The 19821-nt window shown below is 37.7% G+C and overlaps 3 protein-coding genes across 3 annotated transcripts; all 3 read left to right on the top strand.

Moving 5' to 3' along the window:
• The first annotated feature begins 567 nt into the window (after window positions 1–567).
• On the top strand, window positions 568–2729 carry LOC120475011 (UDP-N-acetylglucosamine transferase subunit ALG13). The gene is made up of 4 exons (XM_039665691.2): window positions 568–733; window positions 896–1058; window positions 1986–2124; window positions 2255–2729. Exons 1-4 carry the CDS (start codon window positions 653–655, stop codon window positions 2364–2366), a joined length of 495 nt encoding a protein of 164 aa, XP_039521625.1. The 5' UTR covers window positions 568–652; the 3' UTR covers window positions 2367–2729.
• A 13-nt stretch (window positions 2730–2742) lies between these two features.
• Window positions 2743–7256, top strand: il2rgb (interleukin 2 receptor, gamma b). The gene is made up of 8 exons (XM_039665689.2): window positions 2743–2966; window positions 3400–3487; window positions 3643–3821; window positions 4402–4550; window positions 4634–4784; window positions 4864–4960; window positions 5070–5154; window positions 5240–7256. Exons 1-8 carry the CDS (start codon window positions 2879–2881, stop codon window positions 5432–5434), a joined length of 1032 nt encoding a protein of 343 aa, XP_039521623.1. The 5' UTR covers window positions 2743–2878; the 3' UTR covers window positions 5435–7256.
• A 104-nt stretch (window positions 7257–7360) lies between these two features.
• Window positions 7361–12055, top strand: c9hxorf65 (chromosome 9 CXorf65 homolog). Its single transcript, XM_039665769.2, has 6 exons — window positions 7361–7474; window positions 7662–7748; window positions 8275–8397; window positions 8501–8566; window positions 8892–8998; window positions 9261–12055. Exons 1-6 carry the CDS (start codon window positions 7450–7452, stop codon window positions 9345–9347), a joined length of 495 nt encoding a protein of 164 aa, XP_039521703.2. The 5' UTR covers window positions 7361–7449; the 3' UTR covers window positions 9348–12055.
• Window positions 12056–19821: the final 7766 nt, after the last annotated feature.

Raw genomic sequence — 19821 nt, 5'->3', positions numbered from 1 at the left:
CTGTGACTTCATTACTGGGGTGGCTTCGGGAGTCATTTGAATGTCCTTGGATTGCCAGATTTAGAGAATTAAAAAAGAAAGAATAGAACCATTAAAGGGTGCTAAATAAGTTAGTATAAAAGGCTGTAATCATTTTGTGAGACATTTGTGTTAAGCATTACCTTTTGAGCTCTGTACATTTTATATGCATTTGTTTTAGGGACATATTTCTATAAATAAATAAAAAATGCTAGAAAATCGTGAAATTATTTAAAATGATCTCCCCTATGTTCAACTAGTTGTAATACTTTGATAACAGAATGATTTTCATATTTTAAAAAAATAATAATAATATTTGAGATGGATGGTAATGAGATGTGCAGTAAATTACTATAAGAGGAAAAGGTCCATGATTAGGCTTTTATTATTGTTTGTTTGCTTTCATCAATATAGCTTCTGATGTATACATTTTTATTTTAATTTTGGAGGCAAATCACCTTTGAAAAATCTAATGTAAATACTTTGAGATAACTATGACAAGTGCAATTATAAACCAGTCGGACTTTTATTTTGAAGGGTGAAGAGAATTTTCATGCTTATGTTTCCTTCACGATTTCTGGTTTCATTCTTTTAGGCTGATTTTTGTGACATTTAGTAAAGCCACACTTATACAATGCGAACTGTATTTGTAACTGTCGGGACAACAAGTTTTGATGATCTTATTGGCACTGTGACTTCAGATGACTCTGTAAAGGTAATAAACCACTCATAAATAGTGAGCTGCATGACGGGAGGCGTAAACTGAATGACACAAATGAGTTCCTGTTACAGTTACCTGTGCTGTGCGTCAGTTTTATTTGCAATAATCCGCGAGATTTTTAAATGAAAAATGTCCTGTTTATGTTTGTGAATGAAGGCACTCATTCACCGTGGCTACACAGACATGGTGCTTCAGGTTGGCAGAGGTTCAGTTGTGCCTAATCTAGACAGCTGTCCTGGACTGACACTACAAGTGTTTCGCTTCAAAGACTCAATCGTTGATGACATGAGACACTCAGACCTGGTCATCAGTCATGCTGGTGGGTTAAATCTCCCTGTGCCCCAAACACTATTCTGAGAAACAGTTTAGTTAAAACATAAATGAGGGGCAAGCAACTTAAGGTAACACGTTATACCAACCATCAGATCAGTAACATCAAGATCTGTAGTTTATATTGACGAATATGAATATCATATGATATATATCATATGAATATCATCACAATTAAGTATTGAAATAAAATAAAAAAATAATGGATTAAGTTGGCAAAATTAATTGAATTAATCAATAAACAAATTATATATATATATATATATATATATATATATATATATATATATATATATATATATATAACAGTATAGTATAATGGGTGGAGAATATTTTACACATATTTATAATATACATTTTCATTTACGTCTTTATACTTGAAAATTTATAGATGCTTTTAAATTTCATGGGTGGGGGTCCCTCGCTCAAGGATGATTATTCTTAGGGGTCCATGGCATATTTTTAGTCATTTAGCAGACACTTTTGTAATATAATTAGTTGTGGACTTCATAATTACCTAGGCTATATAACAAAAAGGTATACCCTAGATTAGAAATGAGTTTAAAGGGATACTCCACTTTTTTTGGAAATAGGCTCATTTTACCACTCCCCCAGAGTTAAACAGTTGATTTTTACTGTTTTCGAATCCATTCAGCTGATATTCTGATATTAAAAAAGAATATCAGTAACCAGAAAGTTTCTGGTCTCATCGACTTCCATAATAGGAAAAAAATATACTATGGAAGTCAAACTGTCTGGTTACTGATATTCTTCTAAATATCAGAAAATCAGCTGAATACATTCAAATATGGCAAAACCCAACTGTTTAACTCTAGGGGAGTGGTAAAATGAGCCTATTTCCAAAAAAAAAGTGGAGTATCCCTTTAAGTCTTAATATCGGCTCTATCCCCATTAGGAGCAGGAAGCTGTTTGGAAGCACTCGGAGCAAATAAACCTCTACTCGTTGTGGTCAATGATAAATTAATGGACAATCATCAGCTGGAGCTCGCAAAGCAGCTGCAGGCAGAGTCACATCTTATCTACTGCACTTGCAGGTTTGTTTTATATGAGAAGTCGCTCACGTTTTTCAACCATTTTAGTGGTTAATATTAATATTGTAATGGTTAAATTTGATGTGCTGATGGCAAATGTCCATGTTTGTACTTTTTTAACCCATTATCACAGTACCCTGCCTCAGACCTTGAGGGATATGGATCTGTCTGCTTTGACAACCTATGAGCCTGGTCAACCGCAGAACTTCGCCAACTTTTTAGATAAAGCCGTCGGACTTGTTTAAGCACCATCTCTTGACCCCTGCCAAATACCCATGCCAATTTGGGCTGAGGATGAATCTGTTTTAACGGAAATACCTGCACTGGACCCTTTGGTTGAGAAGAACTGTTTTTACCAAACTAATAACTGACCTTCAATGATATATGCACTGAAGGGTTGAATAATATTAGTACAGACACCATAGTGGTGAGAGTCAAATGCAGCTGTATTAAAAAAAATTTTTTATAAATAGTTATTTGTGTTAAAATATAAAAAAAGTCAATTGTTAAAACTGAAAAATATATTATTTTGATTAATAAAACATTATTATTATTTTTATAAAATTTCTGATCATTGTAATCACTAATAAAATATTTAATACATTTGATTATATCTATTTTTTTCCCTCATGACTTCTATTGTCTATTAAGATATTATACTTGAAGAACCGGAAGCTGTCAAGGAAACATGCTGTGATGAACATCCTGTGTAGTATCAGACCTCACTCATTTGTTGCTCTGACGCTCACAGGAGAGCATGACTTACATTCACACATCAAGACTATATTTTGGGCTTCTGTTGTTAATTTTGTCCTTTCAACAATGCAGTTCAGAAGCCGCTCTGAGTAAGTATACAATTACACACAACATTGTACTGCACCACGTTTTTTGGTTAATGGCATTATAAAGGTACACAAACCTTTACGAGTTATTATTACAAGTTTGGGAATATAATCTTCACTGAAAAAAAACAGTTTGTAAAAAAGGATTCTGATAGTTCGTTTGCTTTTAGTTTCTGTCTTTTAAAAGACAAAAAGTTTGAGAGCTATGTTTGGGTGGTTTCAGTGGGGATTTCCTCGTTTTTCTTGTGGATGTCATTTTTGTGTGTATGATTATGATGATGCTCTTGAGGTTTGTGATTCTGAGACTGATTAGCATTCTCTCTGTGTGGGTTACTGGAAACGGTTTGACAATAAAAAGTTCAAGACAAAAAAAAAAAAACATTTTAAATTTGTGAATTGTTACATGATATTTTTGGAAACATGTTGGCCCGTGTAGGTGTGCAGTGTAAGATCATCAACCTCGAGTATGTGGAGTGCATCTGGCACCCAAACACATCAACAGCGAACTACACCTTCAGCAGTGGGTAAGTCTCCCACAACCCATCTTACTCATATTCATCATCAATACATCTATGTATGTAGTTTTGGGACATGCTGTATGTTGAATATTGTCTTGTGGTAATAATCGATGAGTGAGAAATAATATTAGATTTTTACTTTGTAAAATTTACTTTGTCAGATTTACAATCAACGCCTCCCATGACTGTACAGAGTACATCTTAGAGCACAATTACACTATAGGCTGCAGAATTCATCTCAAAAGCCATGAGCTCAAAAGCCAAAAGCCACTTGAAACAACTGTATTCACTGAAGGAAACCACACTATTAAAACACGTTTTGATTCCCTCTGGAGAAATGGTAAGAAAACAAACAGATTTGCAGTGTATCAATGGTGTGTCAACAAACTAACTACCAATCAAAAGTGACAGTAAAGATATTTGTAATGTTATAAAGATTTTTAAATGCTGTTCTTTTGAAATTTCAAAGAATCCTGAAAAATTTGCATCAGTTTCTATAGAAATATTAAGCATTTTTCAACATTGGTAATAATAAGAAATGTTTCTTGAGCAGCAAAACAGCATTTTAGAATGATTTATGAAGTATCATGTGAAAATTCAGCTTTATCTCAGGAATAGATTACATTTTAAAATATGTTGAAATAGAAAACAGTTATTTTTCACTTCTGACTGGGCAATCATTCTTTTGACAATTTTTTTTTTATTAAGACTGACCAACAATCTTTAGGCTTTTGTGCCAGGGAACAGATTTCAGCTGTGCTAGTTACTATATATATATCCTCATAAGGGATTTATTTTGTTATAATGACTCTATCCCTTTATGTATTATACTAGATGAGTCTATTGTACATTTTCTGACGTAACTGATTCCTTCCAAACTAAAGACTCTCTTGTTTGTTATTGTACATATATTTGTTTAGTGCTGCTAAATCCACCCTATAACCTGTCCTTGATGTGGAATGAGCACAACAGCACGCTTTTACTACAGTGGGACAGCAGTGCCCCCCTCACAAAAAAGTGTGCAGTCTATATGGTGCGCATTGTAAGCAACCAGAAAGACGCAAACCAGGTGAGATCGATGATACAATATTATGACCATTTTACATTCATTCTACCAACTGTCTTCTCATGTCCATCTCTCTTTTTTCCTAGCTGTCAAAAGTGATGGGAAAGTCATTCAGTCTCTCTCAGGTCTCAAAGAACAAGCACTATGTTTTCCAAGTCCGGAGCTCTGTTGATGAATACTGTGGTCGTTCAGATCTCTGGAGTAACTGGAGCGCTCCAGTGGAGTGGGGCAATGCAGGTGGGACAGTGCGGGACACGGAGAGATTTGCTCTCATTTGCCATTTTATATATTTCAATCCTGCTACTCTGTTTTCTAGAGAACGTCAGCAGACAAGGCTGGTGGCAGTGGTTGAGTGGTATTCTGTCGGTCTTTCTGCTATTGTTGCTGGGTTTGTTATTGTACTTTTGCGAGAGGTGAGGGATGTTTAAGAGATTTCACTCAGTATCTATCCATCTAAAATATTAATCCATCTTTATTGTATTAAATAATGTAATAAAAAAAAATCAAATCCATATTATATAGGAAAAGAATCATCTTGCTTCCAGTTGTGCCCGACCCTAGCAAGAACCTACAGGATTTGTTCTATAAACATGATGGAAATGTTGAGGTATTCAACCTTTTTACTCTCTGTGCTGTATTTCTGTGTGTAAATCATGAGTAAATGTGCTTTGAAACCCTCAATTTCTTCTCAGAGCTGGGTTCACATCTCCAAAGAGCTGAAGGAAGCCTTTGAGCCAGACTACACAGAGCTGTCCTGCGATGTGTCTGAGGTAAAGTCCCCTTGTGACGCCGGTCCCACTCCTGTGTCCAGTCCCGCTTCTCAAACCGACAAGTGTGATGAACCGAGCACTGAAGAAGAAGAGCCTGCAGAACAGCAGAGCTCATAAGTCATTCACCTGGACTGTCATCCAATCCAACTTTATTTAAGCACTTTTAAACAACCAAAGTGCTGTATAGAAAAAAATAGAATCATATAAATTACATACAGCAAAATTAAAATCAAACAACATAAACGTGAGTACAAACATTAGCCACGCTATAAAGGCAATCAAAATCAGAAAAAAACGAGTAAATAAAATCGACATCTTGCTAGGTGTCAAAGGCCACAGAGAAAAGATGGGTTGTAGCCCTCAAACCGTATTCACTTAATAGCCCTTAATCCTGTAATTTTGGACAAATGTGGGCACAGAGGACTTAGGTGTGATTCTAATTTTTATTTATTATAAATTTTATATCACTGGCTTCGATAAAGTTTTGTCTGTCCTTTTATTGTTTTTGTTTTTTTTGTTTTTTTGTATTTTTGAATTTATTTACTTCAAAAAGTACCATATTTACTATGTAAATTATGCTTATTTTTATGTTTTATTATTTTTATTTTTTTAACTACATTAAAATATCATTCCAATAAGTTCTTAAAACCTAAAGATGAAGTGACTTTGCTGTCATCTGGTGTCTTATTTTGGCTTATTTTAGAATGCTCTAAATTACAGTTTTTCCCATTCATTTCTAGGGGTGCCCATTTTTGACCCAAATACAAGATTAAGGAGTTTTTTTTTTTCACCCACTTAACATTGTAAAATTGAGTCAAAAAAATTGTGTGTGTTCAGGAGGCAAACTTAGGAAAGTATTTTTTTTTTTTTTTTTAAATAAATCAAAACTATTTTGCCCACATTTGTCCAGAATACTGTTTTAGGGTTAAGTCAGGTTTTAAAAACAGACAAAGAACAGGTCATCTCATTCTTACTGTATACATGTTCACAAGCTACATTTTAATGTCCGTTTTCTGCACATTTACTTTTTACCATTGTATCTCATTTTATGCAAGTTTATATTGTGAAGTATTATTACAACTGTTCTCTATTTTATTTTAATTTATTTTAAAATGTATTCTTGTAAATTTTCAGCATCATTCCTCCAGTTTACAGTGTCATGATCCTTCAGAAATCACTCTGATTTAATGTTAAAAACAATGGTAACACTTTACAACAAGGTCACATTTGCTAGCATTAATGTATTAATAGCATGAACTAACCATGAGCAATACATTTGTTTCTTTATTTGTTAATAATATTTAACGTTAGTTAATAAAAATACAGCTTTTCATTGTTTGTTCATGTTAGTTCACAGTGCACTAACTAATGTTAACAAGATTTTAATCAAGTATTAGTAAATGTTGAAATGAACATTAACAAAGCTTAATAAATGCTGTATAAGTGCTGTTCATTATTAATTCATGCTAACTAATACTAATGCTAATGAACCTTATTGTAAAGTGTTACCAATACAATTATTGTTCTGCTTAATATTTTTGTGAAAACAGATTTTTTTTTTTTTTGATTGATTTTTTTTGGGGGTGGTGAATAAAATAGTTCAAAATAATATATATATTTTTAAATATAAACTGGGTATATTTAGGTTTTTCATTCTAAAACTATATGTATTGTTTCAAGTTAAGACTACAGGTATTTGTACTCTTTCTAACGATGAACTTAAAGAAAACTGACTTTATAAATCCCCTAAGAATCGCAAAAATGGCACAGAAAAGCCATTCTGAGAAAAGTTCTGAGAAAACAATAAGATATTACAAAATCCATTCAAATTTACTTATGTGACAGTTTTTATTGGTTGGGTATGCACATTATATTTAATAAATGTGCCTTTTAAGTTTTGTAACTTGTTGAACAGATGATAAAAACTTTTGATTATTCATATTATTGTTGTTTTTCTTGCTTGAATGTTTCCCTAATCGAATGATTCCGTGTCATTGTGACATCACAGTCTTGATGATAATGTTACTCTGTCTGCTGTGTCACTAATTTGTTAGCACAGCTAAGTTACAGCAGGCAGCATCTTTAAAACTGAACAGTAGACTGAGGTTCCTGTGAAGTTATTTTCTGCCACAATGTTTATTTACATTAAACATGGAGGTAAGGATCACAATTATTAATCAACTTGTTTAAATATCCTTACAATAAATGCACTGGTGTTTGTTTTAGATCTATATCTCGTTTAGTAACTTTAGTAAATCTGATTTCTATCTACACAAATTGTTTTATTTCTCTATTTGGTCAGTTTATTTCAAAGAGCTGATCAATGTGATTCTTGTGTATTTAGATAATGACCAGTTCATGGTCAACACCAATTGTACAGTTGTTGTCCTCATGCAGTACATGAAAACTCGGTTGCAACTTGCTGAGTCAGGTATGTCCAGCTCTCTCCATGCTTTCTCTCATACATCAAGATTATGTGGATAATCAAAATACATAATCAGTCAAACTATATGCACTTTTATCCCAGTTTCAGACACTTTCATTGAACAGAATCTTACAAAATCTGAAGATACTTTCAGTCATGTGCTTTTGTTGTGAATATTCCACATCAAGAGTAGGTTACTTGACATAGATCTCAGGTCAGAGGAGGTTGCTCTTTCAAACTCAGCGTGACCTCTGTGCAGGAGGTCACGGATCTCAGGCGTTAATATTTCACACTCTCTCTTAACACATACTCCTACAACGGTGTCCGATTACATCTGTGGCATGTATAAGGGACATTAGCCCGGATCAGCCCATCACTAATGGAGTGCTCATTACCACAGTCATTAACACTGTCCTCCTCCCTAACACGTCTCTGCGCTTCTAAAATGTTGTAAAGAGGCCGTTAACACGTATTATATGACAGTTATTACATGTGTTTGAAACAATATACCTTGTCTGTGTGTGTGTTTCAGAGCTCATAGACCTGTGTGATGAACAAGGAGAGTTGAAATTCCTCTTTGTGCCCCAGAATTCACAGAAGTCTGCTTGTGGACTGCTAAAGGCTAGAGAGTCATTCACCGCTTGCATTATTAAGCGTGAGTTTGAGTTTTTCATTATGTTTATTGATAACCTGAAGATAATAGTTTGTGTATTTTTAAAGTAACAGTCAGGGGTGTGTGTGTGTGTGTGTGTTTACAGGTACGTCTGATGGGGCTTATACTTCAGTCACTTCTCTACTATCCAATGTTCACTCTGGTCTGAAAGGTGCCATTGCATTTTGTACACTGCAAAAATATATATTTTTAATCAGTGTTATAATATATATTTAGCTAAGAAGTTTTTTTTTTGAAAGATAACTAATATCCTACATTGTTTTCAGAGAATATAGATGAAATTAACTTGAGATAATACTAACTTGTTGAATATGATGCGAATTCATGTTTAGATAAAAATACTTTTTTTCTGTATATTAGTCTAAAAGTTACAATTTTATTATTGTTTGAGCTATCTTATGTTGCGGTTGCACTGTATTTTATATTGCTGGTACACTGTTGTTTGTTAATGTGTTTGTAATGACTATGACTTTCAGAGACTCTGCAGACTCAGATTGACAATCATGAGAAAACTCGTCTGAAGCAGCTTCGTTTTGTGGAGGCTACATCAATGGGAATCAGTGATGAAGCACTGCTTAAAATCGTGAGTATCTTAGAGCCACATCTGAACTTCACCGTTCTCTCGTATTTGTTAACCTGCTCTGCCACCTAAATTTTCTATTACCGGTATTCAGCTTTAAATTCAGTATTCAGCCGCAATGTTTAAAAAAATATTGTTACATTTACTGTATGTGGCCAGATATTCACTGTAAGACATACACAGACATACCTGTAAAACAACTGGTAATATAACTTTATGTGAACAATAATCAAATCTTGTTTGTTGTTTTCATGTGGCTGTGCAGACTAAAAGGCGCAAGAAAGTTACGCTTGTAAATGCCGGTGATGAAGTCCAGCGCCACACTGGGGACAGGAAGAAGAGCAGGAACTGAGAAAACGCCATCACATCAGTCTTCATGCTCTTTCTTAATGTTGAGTCCGAATTCATTCAAATTACAGACATGATGTTCATCAGAAATGCTGTCTTACTTTTCATCTTTTCAGTAGGAGATTAAAAAGTTATGACAATGACTATATAAAACTCAGGTACATCCTTCTGCTGGAGGATGAAAGGGAAGTAAAAGGCAAGGAATTTCTGTAAAATAATGTTTCAATGCAAATCTGTCTAATATATATATATATATATATATATATAGACTCACCTAAAGGATTATTAGGAACACCTGTTCAATTTCTCATTAATGCAATTATCTAATTAACCAATCACATGGCAGTTGCTTCAATGCATTTGGGGTGTGGTCCTGTTCAAGACAATCTCCTGAACTCCAAACTGAATGTCAGAATGGGAAAGAAAGGTGATTTAAGCGATTTTGAGTGTGGCATGGTTGTTGGTGCCAGACGGGCCAGTATGAGTATTTCACAATCTGCTCAGTTACTGGGATTTTTACGCACAACCATTTCTAGGGTTTACAAAGAATGATGTGAAAAGAGAAAAACATCCAGTAATCGGCAGTCCTGTGGGCGAAAATGCCTTGTTGATGCTGGAGGTCAGAGGAGAATGGGCCGACTGATTCAAGCTGATAGAGGAGCAACTTTTACTGAAATAACCACTCGTTACAACCGAGGTATTCAGCAAAGCATTTGTGAAGACACAACACACACAACCTTGAGGCGGATGGGCTACAATAGCAGAAGACCCCACCGGGTACCACTCATCTCCACTACAAATAGGAAAAAGAGGCTACAATTTGCAAGAGCTCACCAAAATTAGACAGTTGAATAGTGGAAAAATGTTGCCTGGTCTGATGAGTCTCGATTTCTGTTGAGACATTCAGATGGTAGAGTCAGAATTTGGCGTAAACAGAGTGAGAACATGAATCCATCATGCCTTGTTACCACTGTGCAGGCTGCTGGTGGTGGTGTAATGGTGTGGGGATGTTTTCTTGGCACACTTTGGGTCCCTTAGTGCCAATTGGGCATCGTTTAAATGCCACGGCCTACCTGAGCATTGTTTCTGACCATGTCCATCCCTTTATGGCCACCATGTGCCCATCCTCTGATGGCTAATTCCAGCAGGATAATGCACCATGTCACAAAGCTTGAATAATTTCAAATTGGTTTTCTTGAACATCACAATGAGTTCACTGTACTAAAATGGCCCCCACAGTCACCAGATCTCAACCCAATAGAGCATCTTTGGGATGTGGTGGAACGAGAGCTTCGTGCCCTGGATGTGCATCCCACAAATCTCCATCAACTGCAAGATGCTATCCTATCAATATGGGCCAACATATATAAAGAATGCTTTCAGCACCTTGTTGAATCAATGCCACGTAGAATTAAGGCAGTTCTGAAGGCGAAAGGGGGTCAAACACAGTATTAGTATGGTGTTCCTAATAATCCTTTAGGTGAGTGTATATATACCGAATCTGTCTGTCTGTCTTTATTTCATTGTTCTTTTTTTAAAAACATTGGAATTTTCCACTGGTCCCTTGCAATTAAGCAACAGATGAGGTCATCGTCTTGCCTGTGATTGGTTAGTATGAATACCTGTTTGTTACCAAGCTTTTCCCAGCTGGGTACAAATTGAGAGAGAATCTAAGAGGGAATATTTATAGGTTGGTGTGTGTATTTACTGCACAACCTTTAATGCTGGGATCTATATTTGGTAAGCAATCAACCTGTCTGAATGCTGATGGAGTGGGTGTATTTTTGCAATAAGTTTTATGCCAGAGGCATGATGATATCTTGAAATATAATTCAAGATCAGTATCTTGTATGTCTCTCATCCATGCAGCTGCAGACTTTCAGCAAAACGTACGTAGGCCCTGCAGGTGCAAGGAACTTTATGATGTGTTACTCAGCACATAGATTTTTCCTTTTCAGCATTTCACCAGAGCACACTGTGGGCGGAATGCAGCCATTAGACAGGAACGAGTGGGTGAAATGCCAGTTAGTGGTTTTACCGTCTATGGCCATTATAATCTTTTGTGACATCCTCCCTGATGTTGTACCGCACACATACCTCCTGGCTGTTTTTTTTTCTTTTTCTTTAAAGCCCTGGTTGTCAAATGTCAGTTTTTCTGGAAGGTACATAGAAAGGATAGTGAAAATGTGTGATGAGATTGAATGTGATTGACAGTACAGAACTGAAACTGCCTTTCTACAAACTGAAGTTTGCAGCTGTCTGTCTGTGCTCAATACGTAATGCCTCACTTCCCCTTGTGTGAACAACCATGTAGTTTCATAGGGCTTCTTTTGTACATTTTAAGTTCTCATAATTAGATATCAGCATTCCTGCTCATGTGTTTGTGTGTGTGTGTGTGTAAATAGTTTTTATGAGATGTTTGTGGAGGAGGCTGGTATAAAAGGGAAGTACCATTTCCAAGTTCAATCCAATGTTCTAATTGTATTTACTATAGCTCTCTTGAAATCCTAAGTCTCTTCAAAGATAATTATACTGTAAAGTCAGACAGAAAACTACAATATTTCAAATGATACAATTTTAAAAACTATAACCTTTAAAGTAAAGTTCTTTAAATTGCCCCCTTGTGGTTGTACTTTGGAGAAAGTCATAAAATGATTAGCAGTGAAAATAAAAGCATCCTATATTAAAGCATGCCATTTTAGATGTTGAAAATGAAAACCTCTTTTTAATATATATATATATATATTAAAAGTATAAGGTTTTCATGTTAATTAATATTTTAAATAAATGTAAACTACATTTGTAAATATTGTTCTATATTGCTTCCTGCATCAAGTTGTGCCATTGTGAGTTTCTGTCTTTTCAGAAATCTGCTATTCACTGTTAACACGCAGGAACACAAGTCCCTTCTCCTTGTGGGACAGAGGATCTTGTTTTTTAAGCATTCGCTGCACTCTGGGTCACCCTCAGTACTTATGATGCAGTAACTGGCACTTTTGAGGGATCCAGAAGAGTGAGGCAGCTGAATTGACTGGTTGTTCTGCTTGAGATAGAGTAAAAGAGGCTTGTATTAGTTTACAGTGCACCATTTAGGAGAATGTACTTTGATTAACAAAACAAAATGTGATTTGTGCAGTGTGCTTTAACACACTTTCAACACTTTTAAGAGATTTCATAAATTCTATTTACCATGTTCTTGAGTAAACATTCTTGTGTAAACACAACAGCAAACTCTCACTTACAACATCAGAAAATTAATACCACATTCTGTCCCATTTGTTTCATTTTGCTCAGACAATGAAACAGTCGAGGCCGTTGAGCCAGAGGAGCGTAAGTGGCATTTTTGGTGAATGTGAGTTCTTGATATCAAAATAAATGTCTCGATGAGCTCTATCCAAATGGTGCCAAAAAGACTGCAATAAAACTGTATTGAATGAAGCAACAAAACAATAGAGATCTAACACAAAAGTGTGAGTAATGTTTATAGTCAGAAGGGTGTAGCTCCACTTGCCCTTCTGGCTCTGAAAAATACATGTAGGATCCACGTTTTTGTTCAGAGCCAGAAGGGTGTAAGTGTATTTAGTGCCCTAAAACAGCATTCAAAATGGCTGGCACAACTGTAGACATGGAACTGTCTGAGGCAGAAAAGATTTTGATGAATATTATAAAACAAACTGATGAATCAAAAAAGATGAAGATGAGTCAGAGTTGTTTTTGAATTCCTTTCCTTTGAGTGAATCTCGTCGCTTGATAAACTTAAGGTTGAGCTACTGTCACTTGGACTATTTTAACAGTGTCTTTAATAACTTTTCTGGGCCAGCAAGTTTTAATCCCCTAGAAGCCGGAGGAGTGATCCTGCTCTCAGATTTAATCAAAAACATCTTAATTTGTGTTCCGAAGATGAAGGAAGGTCTTACGGGAAAATGAATTACTTGTTCAAGTGTTATTCTAGTGTTAATTATTCAATTCCTCTTTTGTCCAATTATTTTCTGCATTGTTCAGCAGATATGCCCATAGAAGACTTGGAAATGCCAAAAAGGTGTTATCTGACGTTTTTGCTTCTTACATTTTTTACTTAAAGGAACACTCCGACTTTTGGGGACTTTAGCCTATTCACCTTTCCCCCCAGAGTTAGATAAGTCCATACATACCTTTTTCATCTCCGTGCGTGCTATAAGTCTGTTTGACGCACCCACCGCTAGCCTAGCTTAGCACAAAGACTGGATGTGAATGGTTGCAGCTTTCATACTAATCCAAATGAGTGACAAAATAACGCAAACGTTTTCCTATTTACATGTTGTGGTTTGTATAGTCACAGAGTGTGCAAATATCAAGGCCATATGAGACACAGACATCTTTTAACCGTATAAATAATTCTGAAGGCGAAGCACTGCTACTTGGGCAGAGTGATAACCATCACCTGAGACGCACCGTGACGAAGAGCAGAGAGTTCGCTCAGTGTTTGGGTAACAGAGTCAGCAATTACTAACGTTAGATAGAAAAGCATAGCCTAGTTTATCATGGGTGTTTGCTTTATTGTATGAGCTGTGACAATAAACAGGGGAGACCAGGTACCATGTTTCATTGATTTCCAACCAAAAACGCACCCAGATTTATAAATATCACATGAATAAATAATTATTATTACAGGAATCAATATATTTTAAATGCAATTTATTAGCTGAACCAAATGTATTCAACAGTATATAATATACAGTATAATTGCATTACTATAGGATAGAATAAGGGGAAAGTAATAGCACAAATTGTTTTTGCACAATGAACTCACAGCCTATCGTACCCTTTTGCACGCTCAAGTTCGTTATTTCCATGGTTATTTCAAATTTAGGCTACTAGGCGCGCCGCGCGCAGGGTGCAAGTTCAACGCGGTGAACGCGCTCGTTTTTTTTTCCAAGCGCGTCCGCACCGCATCAAGATAAAAACATATTCATACCCTAATCATATAATGGTGTCACTAACGTTACATTAGCTCTGGCTAATGGCACTGTTACAGTAGGTCATCTAAAAACATAACGGAACACTTACCTCAGCCGCAGGTGATCCACTTGTCCTGTCTGTGCTATAGATGGGATGGCCTTATGGTCCGTGTGGCAAATTCCATTTTTTCAAAATAGTCGTCCTCATTGAAATGTACCGAGCAAACATAATGTCCCTTGATAATCTATTTTAGGTGTGTTTGGATAAATATCCAGAGTAAGTAAGTTAGCCATTTCTTCATCCAGTCAGCGTTTTTAGTTGGAATTCTGTGAAACATGGTATTACCTCCCCTGTTTACTGTCGCAGCTATTTACAATAGAGCGAAAACCCATGACTGTAAACTACGCTTTTACTATTTATAAATTGCTGACTCTGTTACCCAAACACTGAGCGAACTCTCCGCTCCTCACCACGGCGTGTCTCAGGTGATGCGGTTATTACTCCGTCAAAGTAGCAGTGCTTCGCCTTCAGAGAATAGTTCCCAGGTTTTATACGGTTAAAAGATGTCTGTGTCTCATTTGACTTTGTTATTTGTACATTCTGTGACTATACAAATCACAACATGTAAATAGGAAAACGTTTGCGTTATTTTGTCACTCATTTGGATTAGTATGAAAGCTGCAACCATTCACATCCAGTCTTTGTGCTAAGCTAGGCTAGCGGTGGGTGCGTCAAACAGACTTATAGCACGCACGGAGATGAAAAAGGTATGTATGGACTTATCTAACTCTGGGGGGTAAGGTGAATAGGCAAAAGTCCCAAAAAGTCGGAGTGTTCCTTTAAATATTCATTCATTTAAGTATGCCTGTGGTTGCAATGTGTGTGCTTTAAGGTTAATAAGGTGATTGAAGTGTGGTCAAAATTTTGGTTTTGTCTCTCTTGTAAAGTTTGTCAAAAGCCAGTTTAAACCCCTCTGGCTCCAAGCCCTCGCAGTGATAACAACTAAAATATTTGTTATTTCACCCTTCCACCCCCCTTTAGAGAAACATGGTAAAAAAATATTTTATTGGAAGATTGCAATGCTAATTTTACAAACAAACATCAATAAAAAAATGAGATGACATTTTCAGTGTCTGGGGTCAGGTCTGATGCACTTACAATGTAGGATCTAATCACATCCAAAGTAAAAACAAATTATCTTAGTTTAACAGCATTGGACTGCATTCTTAAGACCTTTACCAAAACAAGAGCCTATTCATATGTTGTAGGAGTCCAGACAATGAGAGCCCGAAGGCTTTTGTTAAGATCACCCTGATTTGAGGGGAACCGAACTAGAGGACATCACATGTTGAATAAGCACTTTTGTCATATTGTGTATTTTTTTTTGTTTGTATTTTTTTTTTGTATAAATATATAAAAATGTATATAAAAAAATAGACCTCATGAGTTAGTGATGGGACTGCTGTATTCACCAACTACAAGAATTGTCTTCTTGTGTATTATGGTCCAATTTCATGCATGTGAAGAGTGTGCTTAAATAAAAGAAAGCAACAATAAAAGACTCATGGAATTACAAGTTTGTTTGCACCGTCTTTCCTATTATTCATCTGGGCAGACTTTAAACTCTGCCTGTCTGGAAGAAAATAGGAACCATAAATTATTTCTATTTTAAAAATGATATTGGATACTTCATACGTGCAAGTTTTTAATCAAAATAAATTCCCCTCCCTCTTGCAACAGATTATCTTACAAGAGGTTCTCTCGTACTGAGGAATATCTTATGCTTTTCCATGAGATATGAAGCCAAAAATTATGCTTATTTTTGAATTAATGTAAAACGCGTTGCAGCAGCATGCAGACATATAGGCAAGGCGGTGCTCAAGCCTATTGGCTGTCCTGCGGCAACTGCAGCAGCCTATCGAGAGAGGCCCTTGGTGACGTCAGATCCAATGGGGTCGCTTCACGCCCACTACGAAAGCGGGCGTGGCCTGGGCCTATAAATACAGCTCGATGGGCTGATATAATTTAATTTTTATCTCTTCAGCGAAGCACACACATCGCTGGATCCGGAGTGAAGAAGCCGTCTGAGAAAAGCTTTCTGCAGGTCGAGCCTTTGCATCTGAAGGCGCTGGCCTTCATCTCGCCGCCTTCAGTCACCGTACCTGCTACACTTTCTGGTGTTTTTATCTTTTTTACTCTGCCGAGTGTGTTCGCTGCGACTCACACTCTCTCTCTCTGTCTAAAAGAGCAGCGTCTTTTTAAAGATGCCTCGTTCCTATGGCTCATGCCGAGTCGCACCCAGCGATTGTGACCGCCATTTCATCTGCGTTTCCTGCCTGGGTAAGGATCATGCAGCTCTCGCACTCTCTGACGGCGGCTGCCATTATTGCGAGCTGTTGCCATGGTGACACACATACAGTCATCAGCTCAGGCCGACGGTGTTTTCAGTGCAATAAATATGCCTGCTGTCCCACGCCCACATTCACTCACAGAAATGTTGAGCCCCACAGGGCTCGCCCCGCTCGCTCTCTCTCAGCAAACTACTACAAGGGAATCAAGCGCAGCCAGGCTGCCCACTGCGATCACCGCACTCCCCGCCTCAAACGCTGCAAGCACAGTGTTTACGTTTCAGACACACCAAAGCTCTCCTGTCGCCACTATGTTGCATTCAGAACCCAGATCTCATTCTTCCCTTAGCTATTCATGCAAATGCGAGGGCAAAGCTTCCCGGGGTATCAGAATGGGCGCTGAACATTCTAAAAAGAGGCTCTCAAGCCTTTCGCAGCAGTTCAGTCAAAGTCCCCGCCACTACACGGCGTGGGTTGAACCTACGGTAAAAACCGGAGTAGCCCATCTACTTAGAGTCGAAATAGCGAATTTATTGAGCAAAGTGGCAATAGAGCCTTTAGGGACTTTAAGCAACAGCCTCTGGTGGAACGGCAACGGCATTCTTTCGGTCTATTGCGCATGCACGACATTAACTGCTCCTTCGCGACGTTCTACTGTAACCGTCTACTACGGGAGAAAAGCTGATTTGACGTAGTCGTTACTACGTGACAGAATAAGAACGTTAATGTTATGGTTTAGGTTATGTGGCATTGTAATCATTTCTGTATATCATTAAATGCCTAAATCAACCCTTCTCTTACTTTTTAAAATCGCTTTCTTTTTGTATTTAGTCTTATGATTAAATTATCCCCTATGCCGTCCTCTTTACTGTTGCTTAGTGATGTTTGCGCTCTTTAGCTACGGCAGTTAACTGTTTACTTCCGTCTGCCGTTGCCGTTCTATCAACAGCTGTTGCTTAAAGTCCTTTTTATCTCAAGCTCAGAGCGAAGGGGGTGTATACAGCAGATATTTTCTGGTAACGAAAAAATATGGGGGTCTCAGACCCATTCTAGATCTAAGACAGCTGAACAAAGTGTTTGTGAACTGCCAGTTCAGAACGCTCACAACCAGGGAAATCCTTGTGCAGAATTGCCAAGGGGACTGGTTTATGTCAATAGATTGGAAGGACACATATTTCCAAATACAAATAGCGTCACGTCACAGGCGTTTCTTGAGATTCGCCTTCAAAGGCCAGGCATATCAATACACAGTCCGTCCGTTCGGCCTGTCCCTAGCATCCCGTACATTTACAATGTGCATGGACGCGGCTCTCGCACCCTGAAACTTCGGGCCATGCGAGTTTTGAACTACTTGGACGATTGGCTGATTCTAACTCGATTACACTCGGAGCTCATAGAACACAGGACCATATTAGAACTCATGTGTCTCGCTCATCTGTTTTCAGACAGACAAGCAGCTCTTCGTTTTCATTTAGCAGATTTTTGCTAAGGGACTAGCTGCATCGAAACAGAGCCTATCCAGATGGATAGTTGATAGGCTTGAAGTGTCCTTTAGGTGTTAGAGCGCACAAGAGGCATGGCCTCATCGTGGGCTTGGTCTAGCAGGATTATCATGCAGGATATCTGTTTGGCGGCAGGCTGGGTCTCGCCGTCTACATTTATAAGGTTTTAGAACCTAGAGGTTCCCGCCTTACAGGCTAAACTACTTTCAGTCTAAAATCATTATTGTCTGCCCTGTTGCTTTGGCTCAGAATACTACAACTGCTTGAGCATCGCTCGCTGATCGATAAAATTACTCTATGGGCAAAAAGAAGACCCATACTGTTACACACTTCAGGCCGAACATTTTCACCCTCACTGTGTGGAACACTGTTAATGTGATTAGCTCCCTTATTGTGAATAACTTATAGGGAATGACGCTTCTAGCCTCTCTTCTCAGACTCTTTGTGAGTCCCTGGTGATTATGCACTACTACCAGGCACCTGTCCTTGGGACTTTGGTGTTGGATCCCAGCAAACATGACGTTTTACACTGTGTTCCCCTTGCGTAAGATATTACGCAGTACGAGAGAATCTCTCATAAGAGAAAGTTCTCGGTTACCAAAGTAACCTCGGTTCTCTCTGGAAGAACTACTAGAGTACTGTGTATCTTTGCCGTGCCTGCAACATGCTCTGGTTCGCTTCAGCAATGAAAAAACACATTATATCAGCCCATCGATCTATATTTATAGGGCCAGGCCACACCCACTTTGGCAGGAGGTGACATAGTGGGTGCGAAGCGCCCCCATTGGATCTGGCGTCACCAAGAGCCTCTCTCAATAGGCTGCTGCAGTTGCCGCAGGACAAGCACAATGCGTTTTACATTAATTCAAAATTAAGGATAATTTTTGGCTTCAATATCTCATTGAAAAGAGTTTTTTCCCCTATACCGTAAGGCAGTACTTGTTCCCTCTTCTAGAGAGAATTGAGATTACATTGATAACCAAGTACATTTTCTTCTTTGATGACATGTTTACTGGCGCGGGGACTGGACAACCTGTCAGTCACATGAACCACAGTGATCCAATCGATTCCCAGTAGACAAATCAAATCCCGCTATATTGTTTCTTGTTCGAGAAGCCGTTTCACTCGTATATAACCTACGTCACAGCAGGGAAGAGACTCAACTTCTATTTCATACCGACTTTAACATGTTCTTATAAATATTAGCCTATGTAGAGCTTCAAATTTGAATTAATCACTTTCTCTTGAGCAGTAAGATTATGATGTTGTATGTTGAGCATTTGAATGTCTAATACAGTTTTGATCCAGGGAAATTACGGTCAAATAATCAATTCACAACAAGCTATAAGTTATTCTCACAGTGCGGTATTGTAATCAGTTGCCAGGCTTCATGCGTCATGAAAGTAGGCGGGCTTACGTGCTTAACAGACAGGTAGTTTTCCACCACATGAAAGTGCTCATTGGCTCGGATGTCGGACAAACACAGCCGTCACACACACACACACACACACACACACACACACACACACACACACACACACACACACACACACACACACACATACACACACACACCAAAAAAAAAAAAAAAAAAAAGCAGTACTGAAAGTTGATTGGCCATCGCTCCACTCTTAGACCGACCTTCCCAACTCTCTGATTGGACAACATCACTGGACGTGTCTGTCAACAT

This window comes from Pimephales promelas, chromosome 9, assembly GCF_988280905.1.
Source record: "Pimephales promelas chromosome 9, fPimPro1.hap1.1, whole genome shotgun sequence".
NCBI lineage: Eukaryota > Metazoa > Chordata > Actinopteri > Cypriniformes > Leuciscidae > Pimephales > Pimephales promelas.
This window is presented reverse-complemented; position numbering and strand designations above follow the sequence as displayed.